Here is a 15,814-nt window from a genome sequence, read left to right as displayed (position 1 = left end):
TTAAAATGAATTTTAAGTGAATTTTAAATGCATAAATAAAATGCTAAACAAATTTATGTAACTAAATATAATGTGAATACAGTAGTTTAAATTGAGTTAATTAATTTGTAAAATTAATTAATTTATGAAAATTATTTTGCATAAATATCAGGCCACTCTTCTCTGTTTTGTAAAGTTTTTTTTAACAGAAAAAATAGACATTGAAGAAATAAAATTATGTTTTTAGAAAAGTTTTTAAAAATAAGAAATAAAAATACATTTCCCATGTATCATTTCTTTCCATACATTGAGGTTTGATATTAAGCAAACATGAAATAGATTTTGGTTTTGACAGTTATACTATTTTGCTTTGTGTATTTACAATCACATGGATCTGATATAATTCTCTCCCAGGCTGCGTTGGTGTAATCTGACAGAGGAAAGCTGTAGAGCTCTGTCCTCAGTTCTCAGCTCAAACTCCTCCAGTCTGAGAGAACTGGACCTGAGTCACAATAATCTGCAGGATTCAGGAGTGAAGCTGCTCTCTGCTGGACTGGAGAATCCACACTGTACACTGGAGATACTCAGGTGAGAACACACACACACACACACACACACACACACACATACACAAAAGGTTAAACTGAACTAAATGTTGCTTTTCTGTCAAGTGATGAAACTGACATGGACATGAGTAGGAACAAAGTTATAAAACATTTTGGCAAAATAAAGAAAAGGTTATGTATTTTTAAAGTGAAGTTTAAATGCATAAATACAAAGCAAAACAAATTAATGTAAAAAATATAAATGCAGTTGTTTAAAAGAAAGTTAATTAATTAGTATGACAGCTGCTTGTACAGAACATTATTTTGTATAAATATCAGTCCACTCTTCTGTTGTTGTGTAAAGGTTTTTTTTTTACAGGAAAAAAAACCCTCACTGAATAAGAAATAACAATACATTTTCCCATGTATAATTTCTTTCCCTATATTGAGATTTGAGAAAGCAAATATAAAACAGATTTTGGTTTTGACCATTTTGCTTTGTGTATTTACAATCACATGGATCTGATATAATTCTCTCCCAGGCTGTATTGGTGTAATCTGACAGAGGAAAGCTGTAGAGCTCTGTCCTCAGTTCTCAGCTCAAACTCCTCCAGTCTGAGAGAACTGGACCTGAGTCACAATAAACTGCAGGATTCAGGAGTGAAGCTGCTCTCTGCTGGACTGGAGAATCCACACTGTACACTGGAGATACTCAGGTGAGAACACACACACACATTTAAAACATAAAAATGCTTGTGTGTTGAGCTGTAAGTGTCAGGAGATTTTCTCCTTTCTTTCTGCAGGCTGGATTGGTGCAGTATTACAGATGAAGGCTGTGCTGCTCTGGTTTCAGCTCTGAGGTCAAACCCCTCATCACACCTGAGAGAACTGAATCTGAACAACAATAATCCAGGAGACTCAGGAGTGAAGCTGCTCTCTGACCTACTGAAGGATCCACACTGTAAACTGGAGAAACTACAGTGAGTTAGTGAGATTCTGTCATTTCAGACTGTAGCATACAGGACTCAAAGATTCCTGAAACACAATCTCAAATTCAGTACTGTAATGATACCAGTGGTCAAACACACAAAAGCAAGAATATACAAGCAAACAGTGAATACAAAGCAAAGTCAAAAGTCAAGGCAAGAGTCAAAACACAGGAATAGCAATGACTTAACAGGCAGGCAAGACTTCACAATGAGGCCATACTTCTACCTGCCCAGAAGTACTGGAATTACTGAAGCTGCATTCGGCTTACCTCAAAAGTGGGAAGTCAGAGCTCTGAACTACATCATTTTCTACCTCATTCCAGCTACAAAGTGGGGAAAAAACATGGATGTCTCTTTGTTCGTCTTTTGTTAGCAACTAGATCGCCATCTGTGATGAGTAATGAATATTTTCTTCGTCAAAACAGTGAACTGTATAGTCAGTGTTATAGATTTAACAAGTGAATATGTCTGTGTTGACTAATCTAAAGGTAATATATATGTACAGTAGAACTCTTTTAAGGTAATAAGTGCTACTGTGTTTACTGCTGATGTTGTGAGCGGCCATTTTGATTTGACGTCACTTGCTGAACTCAATGTTGAGGAGACCATCTTGAGTTCCCAAGTAGGAATTACAAGTTGAGGTAGTTGTTTTCTTTATTTTGTGCTTAGTCAAAGGTCAGAAATTATGAGTTACAACCTTTAGTTGCACGGATGTCAAAAATGACATAATTCCAATCTCAGACTTTCCACTTCCGAGCTAAATCGAATGCAGCGTAACACCAGGAGTGATGAAGTTGGAACTTTCATAAGGTTTGAATTTTAATCAACTCCAGAATGCACTCTGTCACACTAATGTAGCTTATGAGCGGTCTACATTAAGTAGAAGCTGCAGAATATAGCAGGAATATTGTTATTTTGTAGTGTTTGTAGCTGTAAACCAGGCCCTTTATGTGTGTGGAACACAGCAGAAGTAAAACATCAACTGTACCCCCACACACAGTACACACTTCTGTTGTAAATGCCACTGATTAATATGGGAGTGTGTTGGTGTTCACTCACTTACTGCATCTGGTATAATTCTATTTCTGCCATGTGCTTGCTTTATTTAATTACACTGAATATTTCAATAAGCTTTCTGCTGTTGATGTGATAAGTGTAACATTAATTTCTGATCATTTTGCTTTATTCACAGAACATAAATCTACATGGTAATGGATGCTTATTGGTCTAATCTGAGCTGTCAAGCTATCAGATGATGTGATCAGCTGCAGTCTCCACTCTACTGAGGAGCTACATGAATCCAAACTGAAGAAAGCAGGTGATGAGGTGACCCCTCTTACCCAAGACCCAACCTGCTGGGAAAACCTTTTCTGGAAAATTTATTCTCTGTTATAGAAGAACGATTTCTTTCACAAAAAGGAACTGGACTCTTATTATTCTCCTTAAAGGAGACACTAGAACTAATCTAGCCAGATACATATGATCTTCTTCTGTAAAATCATTCAACGGCACTTTATTACCCTTCTGATATCATAAGTTGGGTTAAAGATTTTCTGTGTAGTGCGTAGACTGATAGCATGATCTTCAATATGTCTGATTATTTGGTGTAATTTGATGAGCACCACTGGCTGTGGTTGCGTTCTAATTCACCGTCCACTTTATTAGGAACACCTATACAACAGAACATTTATGCAGTTATCTAATCAGCCAATCAGGTAGCAGTAGCGCAATGAAAAGAAGAAAAAAAATCATGCAAAAAAAGCTCTTGATACAGGTCAAGAGCTTCAATTAATGTTCACATCAAACATCAGAATGAGGAAAACGTGTGATCTCTGTGGCTTTAACCATGGCATGATTGTCGGTACCAGATTTGTTGGTTTGAGTGTTTCAGAAACTGCAGATCTCCTGGAATTTTCACACACAACAGTCTCTAGAGTTTACACAGAATGGTGCAAAAAACAGTGAGTGAGCAAAAGTTCTATGGGTAGGAAAGCCTTGCTGATAAGAGAGGTCAGAGGGAAATGGCCAGATTGGTTTGAGCTGCCAGGAAGAATATAGTAACTCATAGAACTCTTTACAACCGTGGTGAGCAGAAAAGCATCTCAGAACACGCAACACATCAAACCTTGAGGTGGATGGGCTACAACAGCAGAAGACCACACTGAAGTTGAAGATTAGAAAAAAAAATCACCTTGTCTTTTTTCAGTCTTCAACTGTCCAGGTTCAGTGAATCTGTGCCCACAATTGCCTCAGATTCTTGTTCTTGGCTGACAGGAGTGGAACCTGTTCTGCTGTTGTAGGCCATCCACCTCAAGGTTTGATGTGTTGTGTGTTCTGAGATGCTTTTCTGCTCACCACAGTTGTAAAGAGTGCTTATCTGAGTTACTATATTCTTGTCAAAAGACAGTGACTCAGCAAGAGTCAGGGCCATAATTAATCTTTGCTAACAGGCAACTTAAAGTTACATAAAAATGACCATTGCTGTGTTTTTAACATGGCACATAATCAGTTAAAGTAAATAACAGAAATAAACTAAGATGTGGTGAATATGAAATATGAAAGATGACATTAAAATTGTTCTACTGTAAATGACAGTGATAACAATAGCAGTGTTTCTGTGGAAAACAATCAGTTTTACGGCTTACCACAAATCCTTTTACTCTGCCACTACATACTTCCACGCTTTATTGGTTTCAGCACAAGTAAAATGACTAAGAAAGACAATAACTAGAGTATTTAAATTGTATTTAAATGACTAATCCTGTAAACTATTGCTTTTATAAAAAATAATATTTAAATATTTTTGAGAAAAGGTGACCAAAGTTGGAGCACATACAGCACACACTTGTGTGTTTTCTGTCGTAATTATTTTTTATTGCTAGCCAGTTAGCTATTCTGAGAGGAATTTTAATTCATATAAATGAATTTATTTTCAGCTAATATGAGATAACCTGACCAGCCTTCTGAGAGGATTTCTAAACAATATTCATAATTACTATTTTAAAACAAGCTTTTCATGTTAAAATAGATAAGAATAAATGTTACTGGCAGAAAAAGTCCTGTCACCTACACAATTTTCTTATCATCTATTTTTTCTATAAAAATGTATTTTATTCTTATTTAAATCACACAAATTATATTTGTTTTTATTCACATGTAAAATGCTCTGCTCTGTAAATCGCGATAAACAAACGTTAAAGCACAGTTTAGGCTGCTAATGCTAGCCAGATAGCTAACGTGAGGTAATTTAACAGGATTTCTGACAAGATTTATTATGTACGTCATATTCTTACTCCCACTTCATATTATACTTCACATTATAAACATCAAATTTAAAGGAAGTTATGGTGGAAGCATAACAATTTACCAAATTAACTACCTAGTTATTGAGTCAGCTAACCGCTAACCTCAGTCTCCCTCCTGAGGTAACGGCACCGACTGAACACTGTAGGACTCGGAATCGATCTCACAGAGAGTCGATTCTCCGGCACGAGTCATGTGGGAATCGACTCTAAAGCTTTGGAGTCGGTTCGATTCCTCTCACAGAAGACGTGAAGTGAGAAAGTAGGAAATTCCGCTGTCACATAGTGTTTTAGAGTGTCTGAAAGAAGTCTGAAAGAAGATAAATGTACAAATTTACACCAACACTGCAGGAAAATTAATGTATCTGTTTTCATCTTCAGCCGATGGACCGCACAAAAAGCGCTTACAGGAGATTAGATGAAGTCAAAATGGATGCAAGTGCTCTACATGTTTGAATTGTTTGTTTGAGGTTTTCTCTGTGCAAGTACAGTGATGTCACCAGCAGAGGTCGCCAAAAATAAATAAAAAAAATTGCTGAATAAGCGCTCTGTGCCCTAGCTGTACATATATTACACATACTGCATTTGATGTTTATACTGTGGTATATAAGTTTATACACTTAACTGGTTACATATGCTACTGTGCACAAATATTTACTACAGTTACCTTCTATGTCACAAGATCCCAACCCTGATCATGGAGAAACCCCTGATGTTAACATTTTAGTGTTTCCCTTCTCTAACACACCCACTGCACCTCAGGAAGGGCTGTTAATTAGCTGATTAGTTGAATCAGTGTTAGAGCAGGAAAAACACTAAAATGTAAATCACAGTGGTTTCTGCAGGATCAGGTTTGGGAACCTGTGTTCTGTCACTACTCTAACTGCTGTAATCAGAATTCTTATACCAGACTGCACACTTCAGTATAGTTCTACTGTTTATTATTTTCCATTATGCACATTATGCACCTCTACTCGTTTTCATTTAACTGACTGCCTTTTATCCTTTTTGTCCTGTGTACAAAGTGCTCAGGTAAACGTTATCAAATGACCACGCCCTCCAGGTGTTCACGTTGCGCATTCTCACACCGACAGGTTTTCCTGGTTTCAGATGGCGGAACAAGACCGAGTTTGTTGTTATTTTTCGGTTTAATCCCGAGATTAAGGAGCGAGTTTGCTGGGTTTTTTCAGTATAAACCGAGATTAAGGAGCGAGTTTGGTGGATAATAATGCACTCAGGAAGAAGTCGTTAAACAGGTGAGAATGAGCATCAGCACATGATGAAGAGATCCACAGTCAACTTCCTGATATTTTAATCCGCTGCACTGTCACTAAAGTAGCCTAAGAGTTTCAAGTTTTATTTTACCTTTAACATTTTAATACAGTGTTTGTATTATTCGTCTACGTGATTGGATATTTAATCACTGTAAATGTGGGGAAATTCTCTTCATTTAATTCTCCTAATTCCTATTAATGAAAATCTGTGACTATAAAGTCCTTAAGAAGAGAACTATATGAAGATTTAATCAGAATAAAACTGTTTTTTGTTTGTTTGTTTGTTTTTTGAGATAGTAAAACAGCTGTTGTGTGGAATTAAAAGTACGGAGTGTGTGGGCCTACATCGGAATTCTGCACACTTGTGTGTAAATATGAACCGGAAACTGATTTGCGGTCTGTTTTGGAAGCTGTAAGGAGATTAGAAAACACAGGGCCGAGCCTCTGCTTTAAATTTATCCATGATCGGAATTAATACATATAAATAAAAAATAATTAATAGAGCAGTATATAGTCTCTCTCTCTCTCTCTCTCTCTCTCTCTCTCTCTCTCTCTCTCTCTTGCACTTTCACTTTCACTTTCTGTCTCTGTGTTTATGGAGGATCAGGCCCATGTTCTTCGGATGTTCTTAACAAATCCAAGTTAAAATGGCGGATGTCAGATTCACTAATCGTGACTAATTCAGTTAATAACCTGAGAGCTTGAGTTGTAAAATCAGACTGAGTTATCTGAGAGAACTTTTCCATGAAAAGGGCAGATATTTCTTTCACAGTGTAGGAAGACCTGCGCTTTAGTTAAACTATAGTGTGGCTACAGAACGGGTTCCGAACCCTGGTCCTGGAGATATAATTAAACTATTAATAAAGAAAAATGTCAAATCATCAGGAGTCCAATCAGCTAACTCCAGATCTGATAAAGTGTAATACATATAAAATAACGGATCAATGACTCAATAAGGCGCTATACTGAAACATAAACATTTTAAAATACCCAAAATGATTGTTGCTCATTTTGACTTTATTTAGGCTATCAGTTTCTTTCTTTATATATTACCACACTATTTCTTTGTTTATTTATTTATTTATTTATTCATTAAATCTCTATATGAGCAGTTGTTTATTTATTTCTGCATTTATTTATCACTGTTATTTATTTCCAAACATTTTTTTTGTATTTTTTATTTGTTAATTGGCATTATTTATTATATAATAAAATATAAAATGATATCTATCTGTCTTTTTCTAAATATAATGTTATAATACAAATATTTACTTGCTGTGTGTGTGTGTGTGTGTGTTTGCAGGGTTGCCTATTATTATTGTTATTCTAAATTGTAGGGAAAAGCTTGACATCCAAAATGACTTCTTCCACACAGCTGGACTCAGAGAATTTTGAAAGGTAAAACTCATTGATCTGCATTGTTCTTGTGGCGATTGTATATTTTTATAGTATAACTTATTTTATATAAAGTTAGGGATGGTGGTATTTTAAGCATTGTGTGCTGAGAGTGCCACGACTAATGGATAGATTACACTGATAAAGCTGTAGCTATAATAAGGAAATGACAATAATGTAGGCCAAAACCAATTCATGTTCTAGTTTTGAAGAAAAAAATTTTAATTAATATAATCTTCATTTTATTTGTATAACACCTTTCATACATAAGATGCAGCTCAAAGTGCTTTACAATGAGACAAGAAAAGAGATAAGAAGAATAAAATGCCAAATTCATAATATGATTTTTTTTTTAAAAAGTAATACATAAACTAATTAAGAAACATGAGGGAACTAGGAAAGAAAGTAAATAGAAACATAAGAAATCATATGAAATAGTTTGTAAAATAAAAATGAGAATAAAATAAATAAAAACAAAGCTAAAAGCTATGTATGAGTCACAGTTTATCTGCTTGCAAACTTGGCAAAATCCTAAGGTTTAGCATTATAATTAAGTGTTCTGTATTTAGAAAAAAATCATATAAAATTAATCATATAAAAGTAAAACACACACGCAAACAAGTTTATGATGTTTTGGAGATTTGTGTAAGAGTTTGTGTAGACGTTTCTGTAGCTGGAGAGCTTTTGGCTGAGTCAATTGATGTAAAAATAATACTGAATATAAAAAGCAACAATACATTGACAATGAAAGATAAAAAAAAACACTGTATATTTGTAATCTTATAGAAAGAGATCAGACTCACCAGACCCCAGCTGTGTGTCCATGAAGAGTGATCAGTCACTGGATACACCAATAAAATTCAGAGAGGGACAGAGTTCTACTGAGCTCAGGTAAGTACAATGCAAGTAACGTCACAGTCATTGCAAAAAGGAAAAATATAGATTCCAGGAGAAAAATGAAACTCTTTTTTTTTTTTTTTTTTCTTTTTTTTTTAAAAAGCTTACACCCACCCTCTGGATGTTTTTATCTGACACACAGAAAGAGATCAGACTCACCAGAACCCAGCTGTGTGTCCATGAAGAGTGATCAGTCAATGGATGAACCATTAGAATTCAGAGAGGGACAGAGTTCTACTGAGCTCAGGTAAGTATTATGTAGCTTTACATTACCAACAATAAAAATAATTTTTTATATTTAATCACTAACTAGTAATAATGTGTATTATTAGGATATAGGATAAATCAAAGACTATTATTCACCTTTATAATGATGTAAAAATAAATGTAACATAGAAAATCCTGGAGCGGGAAAGTAAATATAGTTCAGTAATAATAAATAATTAATAGTATGACATTCAAAACTTTTAGATACATAAAGACCTCTGTAGATGTCATAGGGTCCTGGATTTTGGTCTCACTGAAAGAGAAGACTCACTGAATAAGCAAAAATGTGAATGCAGACAGGGGTCATGTGACTGGTCAGGTGACATGGCTTGTAGTGTATGGGCTCTCTAAGGATTCTGGGCATTGGAGAAAGAGATGTGACACTGATGCTACTACTTCTACTACTAATAATAATAATTCATCCATGATTTATAAAACATGAAAAGAATAATTTCTATAAACATTTGTTTATCTGCAGTGACCAGAACAGTAGAGACAGAAACAAGCAAAAGTTAAAGTCTATATTCAAGGTATGTGTGTATTGTGGATTGTTAATTATTATTTATACTGTATATTTTAAAGTCTGCACGAAATACCAGAATATTATTGTCTCAGATTTTGCTTTAGCCCTACATTCAGCATTATAGAGTAATGAGCTTTAAGATGTAGTTCAGGAACATGACGCTTACACTCCCACTGAACTACTGATTTTCTTTCTTCCTCATTATTGATCAGGAGCTGGAGCGAAAGTTTATCACTGTAGTGCAGAAAGAGTTAGAAAGATTCATGAAGTTACTTAGTCCAGATTACCCAGAATGCTCTGACAGTGAGGAGGATCAGAGTGATGTGAGAGATGGAGTGCTGAAGATCACACTGCACATCCTGAAGAACATGAACCAGTCTGAACTCGCAAGCATGCTACAAAACAGTAAGAGTTCTGGGTCATGGGGTTATTTATATAATAAATATTATAAATATATTTAAAATGAACCATTAGATTAATAATAAAATTATAACTGGATTTATTGTAGTATTATTATTAATGAAGTAAAATTCAGTCTAACATATTTAACTTTCAAAGATTATTCTAATATATTTGTAGCAATGATGATAATGATTGAGCAATTGATATTCATAATAAATGCTTCCTTCATTGTATAGAATTTCCGCCTGCTTGTCATCAAAAATTCAAGTCTAGATTAATGGAAAAATTTCAGAAAATCCATGAGGGAATCTCAGACCATGGAACTGCAACACTTCTGAATGAGATCTACACAGAGCTCTACATCACAGAGGGAGGAAGTGGAGACATCAATAATGAACATGAGGTGAGACAGATTGAGACAGCATCCAGGAGACCAGCAACACAGGAGACACCCATCAAATGTAATGATCTCTTTAATGAAAAAGACATCAGAACTGTACTGACTAAAGGAGTAGCTGGAATTGGAAAAACAGTCTCTGTGCAGAAGTTTATTCTGGACTGGGCTGAAGGAAAAGCAAATCAGGACGTCTTCTTCATGTTTCCACTTCCCTTTAGAGAGCTGAATCTGATGAAGGAGAAAAAGTTCAGTCTAATGAAACTTCTCGATGAGTTTTTCCCAGAAACAAAGGAATTAAAACCTAGACATTATAATCAGTACAGGATGTTGTTCATCTTTGATGGTCTGGATGAGTGTCGACTTCCTTTAAATTTCCAGAACAATAAGAGATTGTGTGATGTGACAGAGTCAGCCTCAGTGGATGTGCTGCTGACAAACCTCATCAAGGGGAATCTGCTTCCCTCTGCTCTCCTCTGGATAACCTCTCGACCAGGAGCGGCCAATCAGATCCCTCCTGAGTGTGTAGACCAGGTAACAGAGGTACGAGGCTTCAGTGATCCTCAGAAAGAGGAGTACTTCAGGAAGAGGATCAGTGATCAGAGCCTGGCCAATAAAATCATCACACACATGAAGTCTTCAAGAAGCCTCTACATCATGTGCCACATCCCAGTCTTCTGCTGGATCTCAGCCACTGTTCTAGAGAGAATGTTGGGTGAAGCAGAAAGTGGAGAGATCCCCAAGACTCTGACTCAAATGTTCACACACTTCCTGATCTTTCAGATAAAACACAAGGACCAAAAGTACCATCAGAAATGTGACCCTGATCCTCAGCAGACCAGAGAGAGTATCCTGGCACTGGGAAAACTGGCTTTCCAACAGCTGGAGAAAGGAAACCTGATCTTCTATGAGGACGACCTGAGAGAGTGTGGCATTGATGTCAGAGAAGTGTCAGTGTACTCAGGAGTGTGTACCCAAATCTTCAGAGAGGAGTTTGGGCTTCACCTGGGGAAGGTGTTCAGCTTTGTACATCTGAGCGTTCAGGAGTTTCTGGCTGCTTTATATTCATTTCTTTCCTTCATCTTAAAGAACAGAAATGTGCTTCAGGAGAAAACTACTGGATTTGTTTTCTTCAAGAAGTCAAAAATGTCTGATTTCCTGAAGATTGCAGTGGACAAGGCCTTACAGAGTGAGAATGGACACCTGGATCTTTTCCTCCGTTTCCTCCTTGGCCTCTCACTGGAGTCTAATCGGTTTCTCTTACGAGGTTTAATGCCACAGACAGGAAGCAGCTCTCACAGCAAACAGGAAATAGTCGAGTACATCAAGGAGAAGATCAGAGAGAACCTCTCTCCAGAGAAATCCATCAATCTCTTCCACTGTCTGAATGAACTGAATGATCATTCTCTAGTGCTGGAAGTCCAAATTTACCTGAATAAAGGAGCACATAGCCGTCTTCATGGTGCCAGACTCTCTCCTTCTCAGTGGTCAGCTCTGGCGTTTGTGTTACTGAACTCAGAAGAGGAGCTGGATGAGTTTGATTTGAGTAAATATGACCCATCAGAGGAATGTCTTCATAGGCTGCTGCCAGTGGTCAAAGCCTCCAGAAAAGCTGCGTAAGTATTTTCATTCTCAATAGATTCTATTTCTATTTAATTTCAATGTTCATTGTTTGAAACTCAAAATGAAGTATGTGTATAATCTCTATTAATTCATATATTTACTTTGAAAATATTCTAAAATAGAACATAGAACCCCTCTCCCCTTCTTCTTTTTCTCCCAGGCTGCGTGGTTGTAATCTGACAGAGGAAAGCTGTAGAGCTCTGTCCTCAGTTCTCAGCTCAAACTCCTCCAGTCTGAGAGAACTGGACCTGAGTGACAATAAACTGCAGGATTCAGGAGTGAAGCTGCTCTCTGCTGGACTGGAGAATCCACACTGTACAGTGGAGATACTGAGGTGAGAACACACACACACACACACACGTTTAAAACACAAACATACTTGTGTGTTGAGCTGTAAGTGTGAGGAGATTTTCTCCTTTCTCTCTGCAGGCTGTCTAACTGCAGTATTAAAGGTGAAGGCTGTGCTGCTCTGGTTTCAGCTCTGAGGTCAAACCCCTCATCACACCTGAGAGAACTGAATCTGAACTACAATAAACCAGGAGACTCAGGAGTGAAGCTGCTCTCTGATCTACTGAAGGATCCACACTGTAAACTGGAGACACTACAGTGAGTTATTCGGTTATTGTCTGAAATCACACACACACACTCCCACACTCTGAATGTTAAACAGAACTAAAAGCTGCTTTTCTGTTAATTGATGTACCTTATGTGGACATAAGTAGAAACAAAGTTAAAAAGGCATTTTGCTAAAATAGATAAAAGTTGTGTATTTTTTAAAAGGTTGTATAACTGCATAAATACAAAGTAAAACAAATTAATGTAATATAATTTAAATACAATAGTTTAAAAGAAAGCTAATTAAATAGCATAACAGTTGCTTGTACCTGGAGGCTCTTCATTGTACAGAAAAGTGTTTAGAATAATTCAGTCCACCCTTCTGTTGTAAAGCTTTTTTCATATTGTATGTATTTTTACAAAATACATACTGAAGAAGAAATAAAAAAATACAATTTCCCTACATGGAAGTTTGAGAAAGTGAATATGAAATAGATTGTGGTTTTGACAATTTGACTGTTTTTTGCTTTGTGTATTTACAGTCACATGGATCTGATATAATTCTCTCCCAGGCTGTGTAGGTGTAATCTGACAAAGGAAAGCTGTAGAGCTCTGTCCTCAGTTCTCAGCTCAAACTCCTCCAGTCTGAGAGAACTGGACCTGAGTGACAATAAACTGCAGGATTCAGGAGTGAAGCTGCTCTCTGCTGGACTGGAGAATCCACACTGTACACTGGAGATACTCAGGTGAGAATACACACAAACACACGTTTAAAACACAAAAATGCTTGGGTGTTGAGCTTTATGAATGAGATTCTCTCCTTTCTCTCTGCAGGCTGTCTAACTGCAGTATTACAGGTGAAGGTTGTGCTGATCTGGTTTCAGCTCTGAGGTCAAACCCCTCATCACACCTGAGAGAACTGAATCTGAACTACAATAAACCAGGAGACTCAGGAGTGAAGCTGCTCTCTGACCTACTGAAGGATCCACACTGTAAACTGGAGAAACTAAAGTAACTTGTTCAGTTACTGTCTCAGTTCTCTCTCTCTCTCTCTCTCTCACACACAAACACCCACACACACTACATAAATGTTGAACAGAACTAAAAATTGATCTTCTGTCAGTTGATGAAACTATTCACTCATGTCCTTGTCAAAGTTAAAAGTTAAAGAGGCTTTTTGGTGAAATAGAGAAAACATTGTGTATTTTTTTAAAAGTGAAGTTTAATGCATTAATACAAAGCTAAATAAATTAGTGTAATTAAATATATCAAAGCAGTGGGTAAAAGGAAAGCTAATTAATTACCATGACAGTTGCTTGTACCTGGAGGCTATTCATTGCACAGAAAATTATTTTGCATAAATATCAATCTGCTCTGTTTTGTTGTATTTTTTTTTTTTTTTTGCAGAAGAAAACCCACAGTGCATAAGAAATAATACCTATTTTTTTCACAAGAAGTAACAATACTTTTAACCCATGTATCATTTCTGTTCCTACATTGAGATTTGAGAAAGCAAACATAAAATAGACTTTGGTTTTGACAGTTAGACTATTTTGCTTTGTGTATTTATAATCACATGGATCTGATATAATTCTCTCCCAGGCTGCGTGGTTGTAATCTGACAAAGGAAAGCTGTAGAGCTCTGTCCTCAGTTCTCAGCTCAAACTCCTCCAGACTGAGAGAACTGGACCTGAGTCACAATAATCTGCAGGATTCAGGAGTGAAGCTGCTCTCTGCTGGACTGGAGAATCCACACTGTACACTGGAGATACTGAGGTGAGAACACACACACACACATACACACTTTGAAAACATAAAAATGCTTATGTGTTGAGCTGTAAGTGTGAGGCAATTTTCTACTTTCTCTCTGCAGGCTGTGTAAATGCAGTATTACAGATGAAGGCTGTGCTGCTCTGGTTTCAGCTCTGTGGTCAAACCCCTCATCACACCTGAGAGAACTGAATCTGAACAACAATAATCCAGAAGACTCAGGAGTGAAGCTGCTCTCTGATCTACTGAAGGATCCACACTGTAAACTGGAGAAACTACAGTGAGTTATTCAGTTACTGTCTCAGTTCACACACACACACACACACACACACACACACACACACACACACATACATAAGGTTAAACAGAACTAAAAGTTGCTCCTCTGTTAATTTTATCAGTTGTTTCAGGAAATAAAAAGAGATTATTATTAATAAGATATTACAATGCCTTTCCCTTTAATAATTTCTTTCCAAAACAGGGATTTGAGAAGTTGCATGTGAATTATTTTTGCATTGACAATTTGACCACTTTGTTTTGTGTATTTACAATGATATGGATCTGATATAATTCTCCCCCAGGCTGTGTGAATGTAATCTGACAGAGGAAAGCTGTAGAGCTCTGTCCTCAGTTCTCAGCTCAAACTCCTCCAGTCTGAGAGAACTGGACCTGAGTTACAATAAACTGCAGGATTCAGGAGTGAAGCTGCTCTCTGCTGGACTGGAGAATCCACACTGTACACTGGAGATACTGAGGTGAGAACACACACACACCTTTTTTAAAAAGAAGCCTTTATTTGTCATGATATGGTGCCCCTGGAGCAGATAGGGTTAATGGCCTTGCTCAAGGGCCCAACACTGGCAGCTTGGCAGTACTAGGGCTTAAACCCCTGACCTTCTGATCAGTAACCCAGAGCCTTAACCACCGAGCCACCACTGGAAATTTTTTATAATATGCTATAACTTTTCCCCATTTGTTAAGAAGGTAGAATTTCTTTGATAATTTCTCTGTTATTTTGATGTGTGTATATTAAACTCTAAGTGTGAAGAGATTTTCTCCATTTTCTCTGCAGGCTCTGTAAATGCAGTATTACAGATGAAGGCTGTGCTGCTCTGGTTTCAGCTCTGAAGTCAAACCCTTCAACACACCTGAGAGAACTGAATCTGAACTACAATAATCCAGGAGAATCAGGAGTGAAGCTGCTCTCTGATCTACTGAAGGATCCATACTGTAACCTGGACACACTATAGTGAGTTATTGAGATTCTGTCATTTCAGACTGAAATATACAGGGCTCGGAGATTCCTGTAACACAATCCCAAATTCAATACTGTAATGATACCAATGGTCAAACACACAAAAGCAAGAATATACAAGCAAACAGTGAATATAAAGCGAAGTGAAAAGTCAAGGCAAGAGTCAAAACACAGGAACAGCAATGACTTAATAGGCAGGCAAGACTTCACAATGAGGCAGTACTTCTACCTGCGTAGAAGTACTGGACTTACTGAAGCTGCATTCGGCTTACCTCAAACAGTAGGAAGTCAGAGCTCGGAATTATGTCATTTTCTACCTCATTCCAGCTACAAAGTGGGGAAAAAACAAGGACGTCTCCATGTTCGTCTTTTGTTAGCAACAAGCTGGTCAACTAGCTTTGATGAGTAATGAATATTTTCTTCCTCAAAACAGTGAACTGTATAGTTAGTGTTATAGATTTAACAAGTGAATATGTCTGTGTGTTGATTGATCTAAAGGTAATATATGTATGTACAGTATAACTCATTTAAAGGTAATACGTGCTACTGTGTTTACTGCTGATGTTCCCAAGTAGGAATTACAAGTTGAGGTAGTGTTTTCTTTATTTTGTGCTTAGTCGAAGGTCGGTAGTTATGAGTTACAA

General features: G+C 36.8%; 1 protein-coding gene across 1 annotated transcript in view; it reads left to right on the top strand.

Annotated features, from left to right (window-relative positions):
- LOC113530518 (protein NLRC5-like) overlaps positions 1-15,814 on the top strand; it is a 56,720-nt gene that overhangs the window by 18,870 nt on the left and 22,036 nt on the right. Inside the window, exons 13-21 of the mRNA XM_053240899.1 lie at positions 394-567; positions 1,067-1,240; positions 1,328-1,504; positions 12,020-12,196; positions 12,718-12,891; positions 12,980-13,156; positions 13,748-13,921; positions 14,019-14,195; positions 14,497-14,670. Of these exons, the coding sequence (XP_053096874.1) occupies positions 394-567; positions 1,067-1,240; positions 1,328-1,504; positions 12,020-12,196; positions 12,718-12,891; positions 12,980-13,156; positions 13,748-13,921; positions 14,019-14,195; positions 14,497-14,670 (1,578 nt within the window). The remainder of the gene's footprint in view (positions 1-393; positions 568-1,066; positions 1,241-1,327; positions 1,505-12,019; positions 12,197-12,717; positions 12,892-12,979; positions 13,157-13,747; positions 13,922-14,018; positions 14,196-14,496; positions 14,671-15,814) is intronic.

This window comes from Pangasianodon hypophthalmus, chromosome 16 (genome assembly GCF_027358585.1).
Source record: "Pangasianodon hypophthalmus isolate fPanHyp1 chromosome 16, fPanHyp1.pri, whole genome shotgun sequence".
NCBI classification, from domain to species: Eukaryota; Metazoa; Chordata; class Actinopteri; order Siluriformes; family Pangasiidae; genus Pangasianodon; species Pangasianodon hypophthalmus.
The sequence above is the reverse complement of the archived record's forward strand: the minus strand, read 5'-3'. Positions and strand labels throughout refer to the sequence as shown.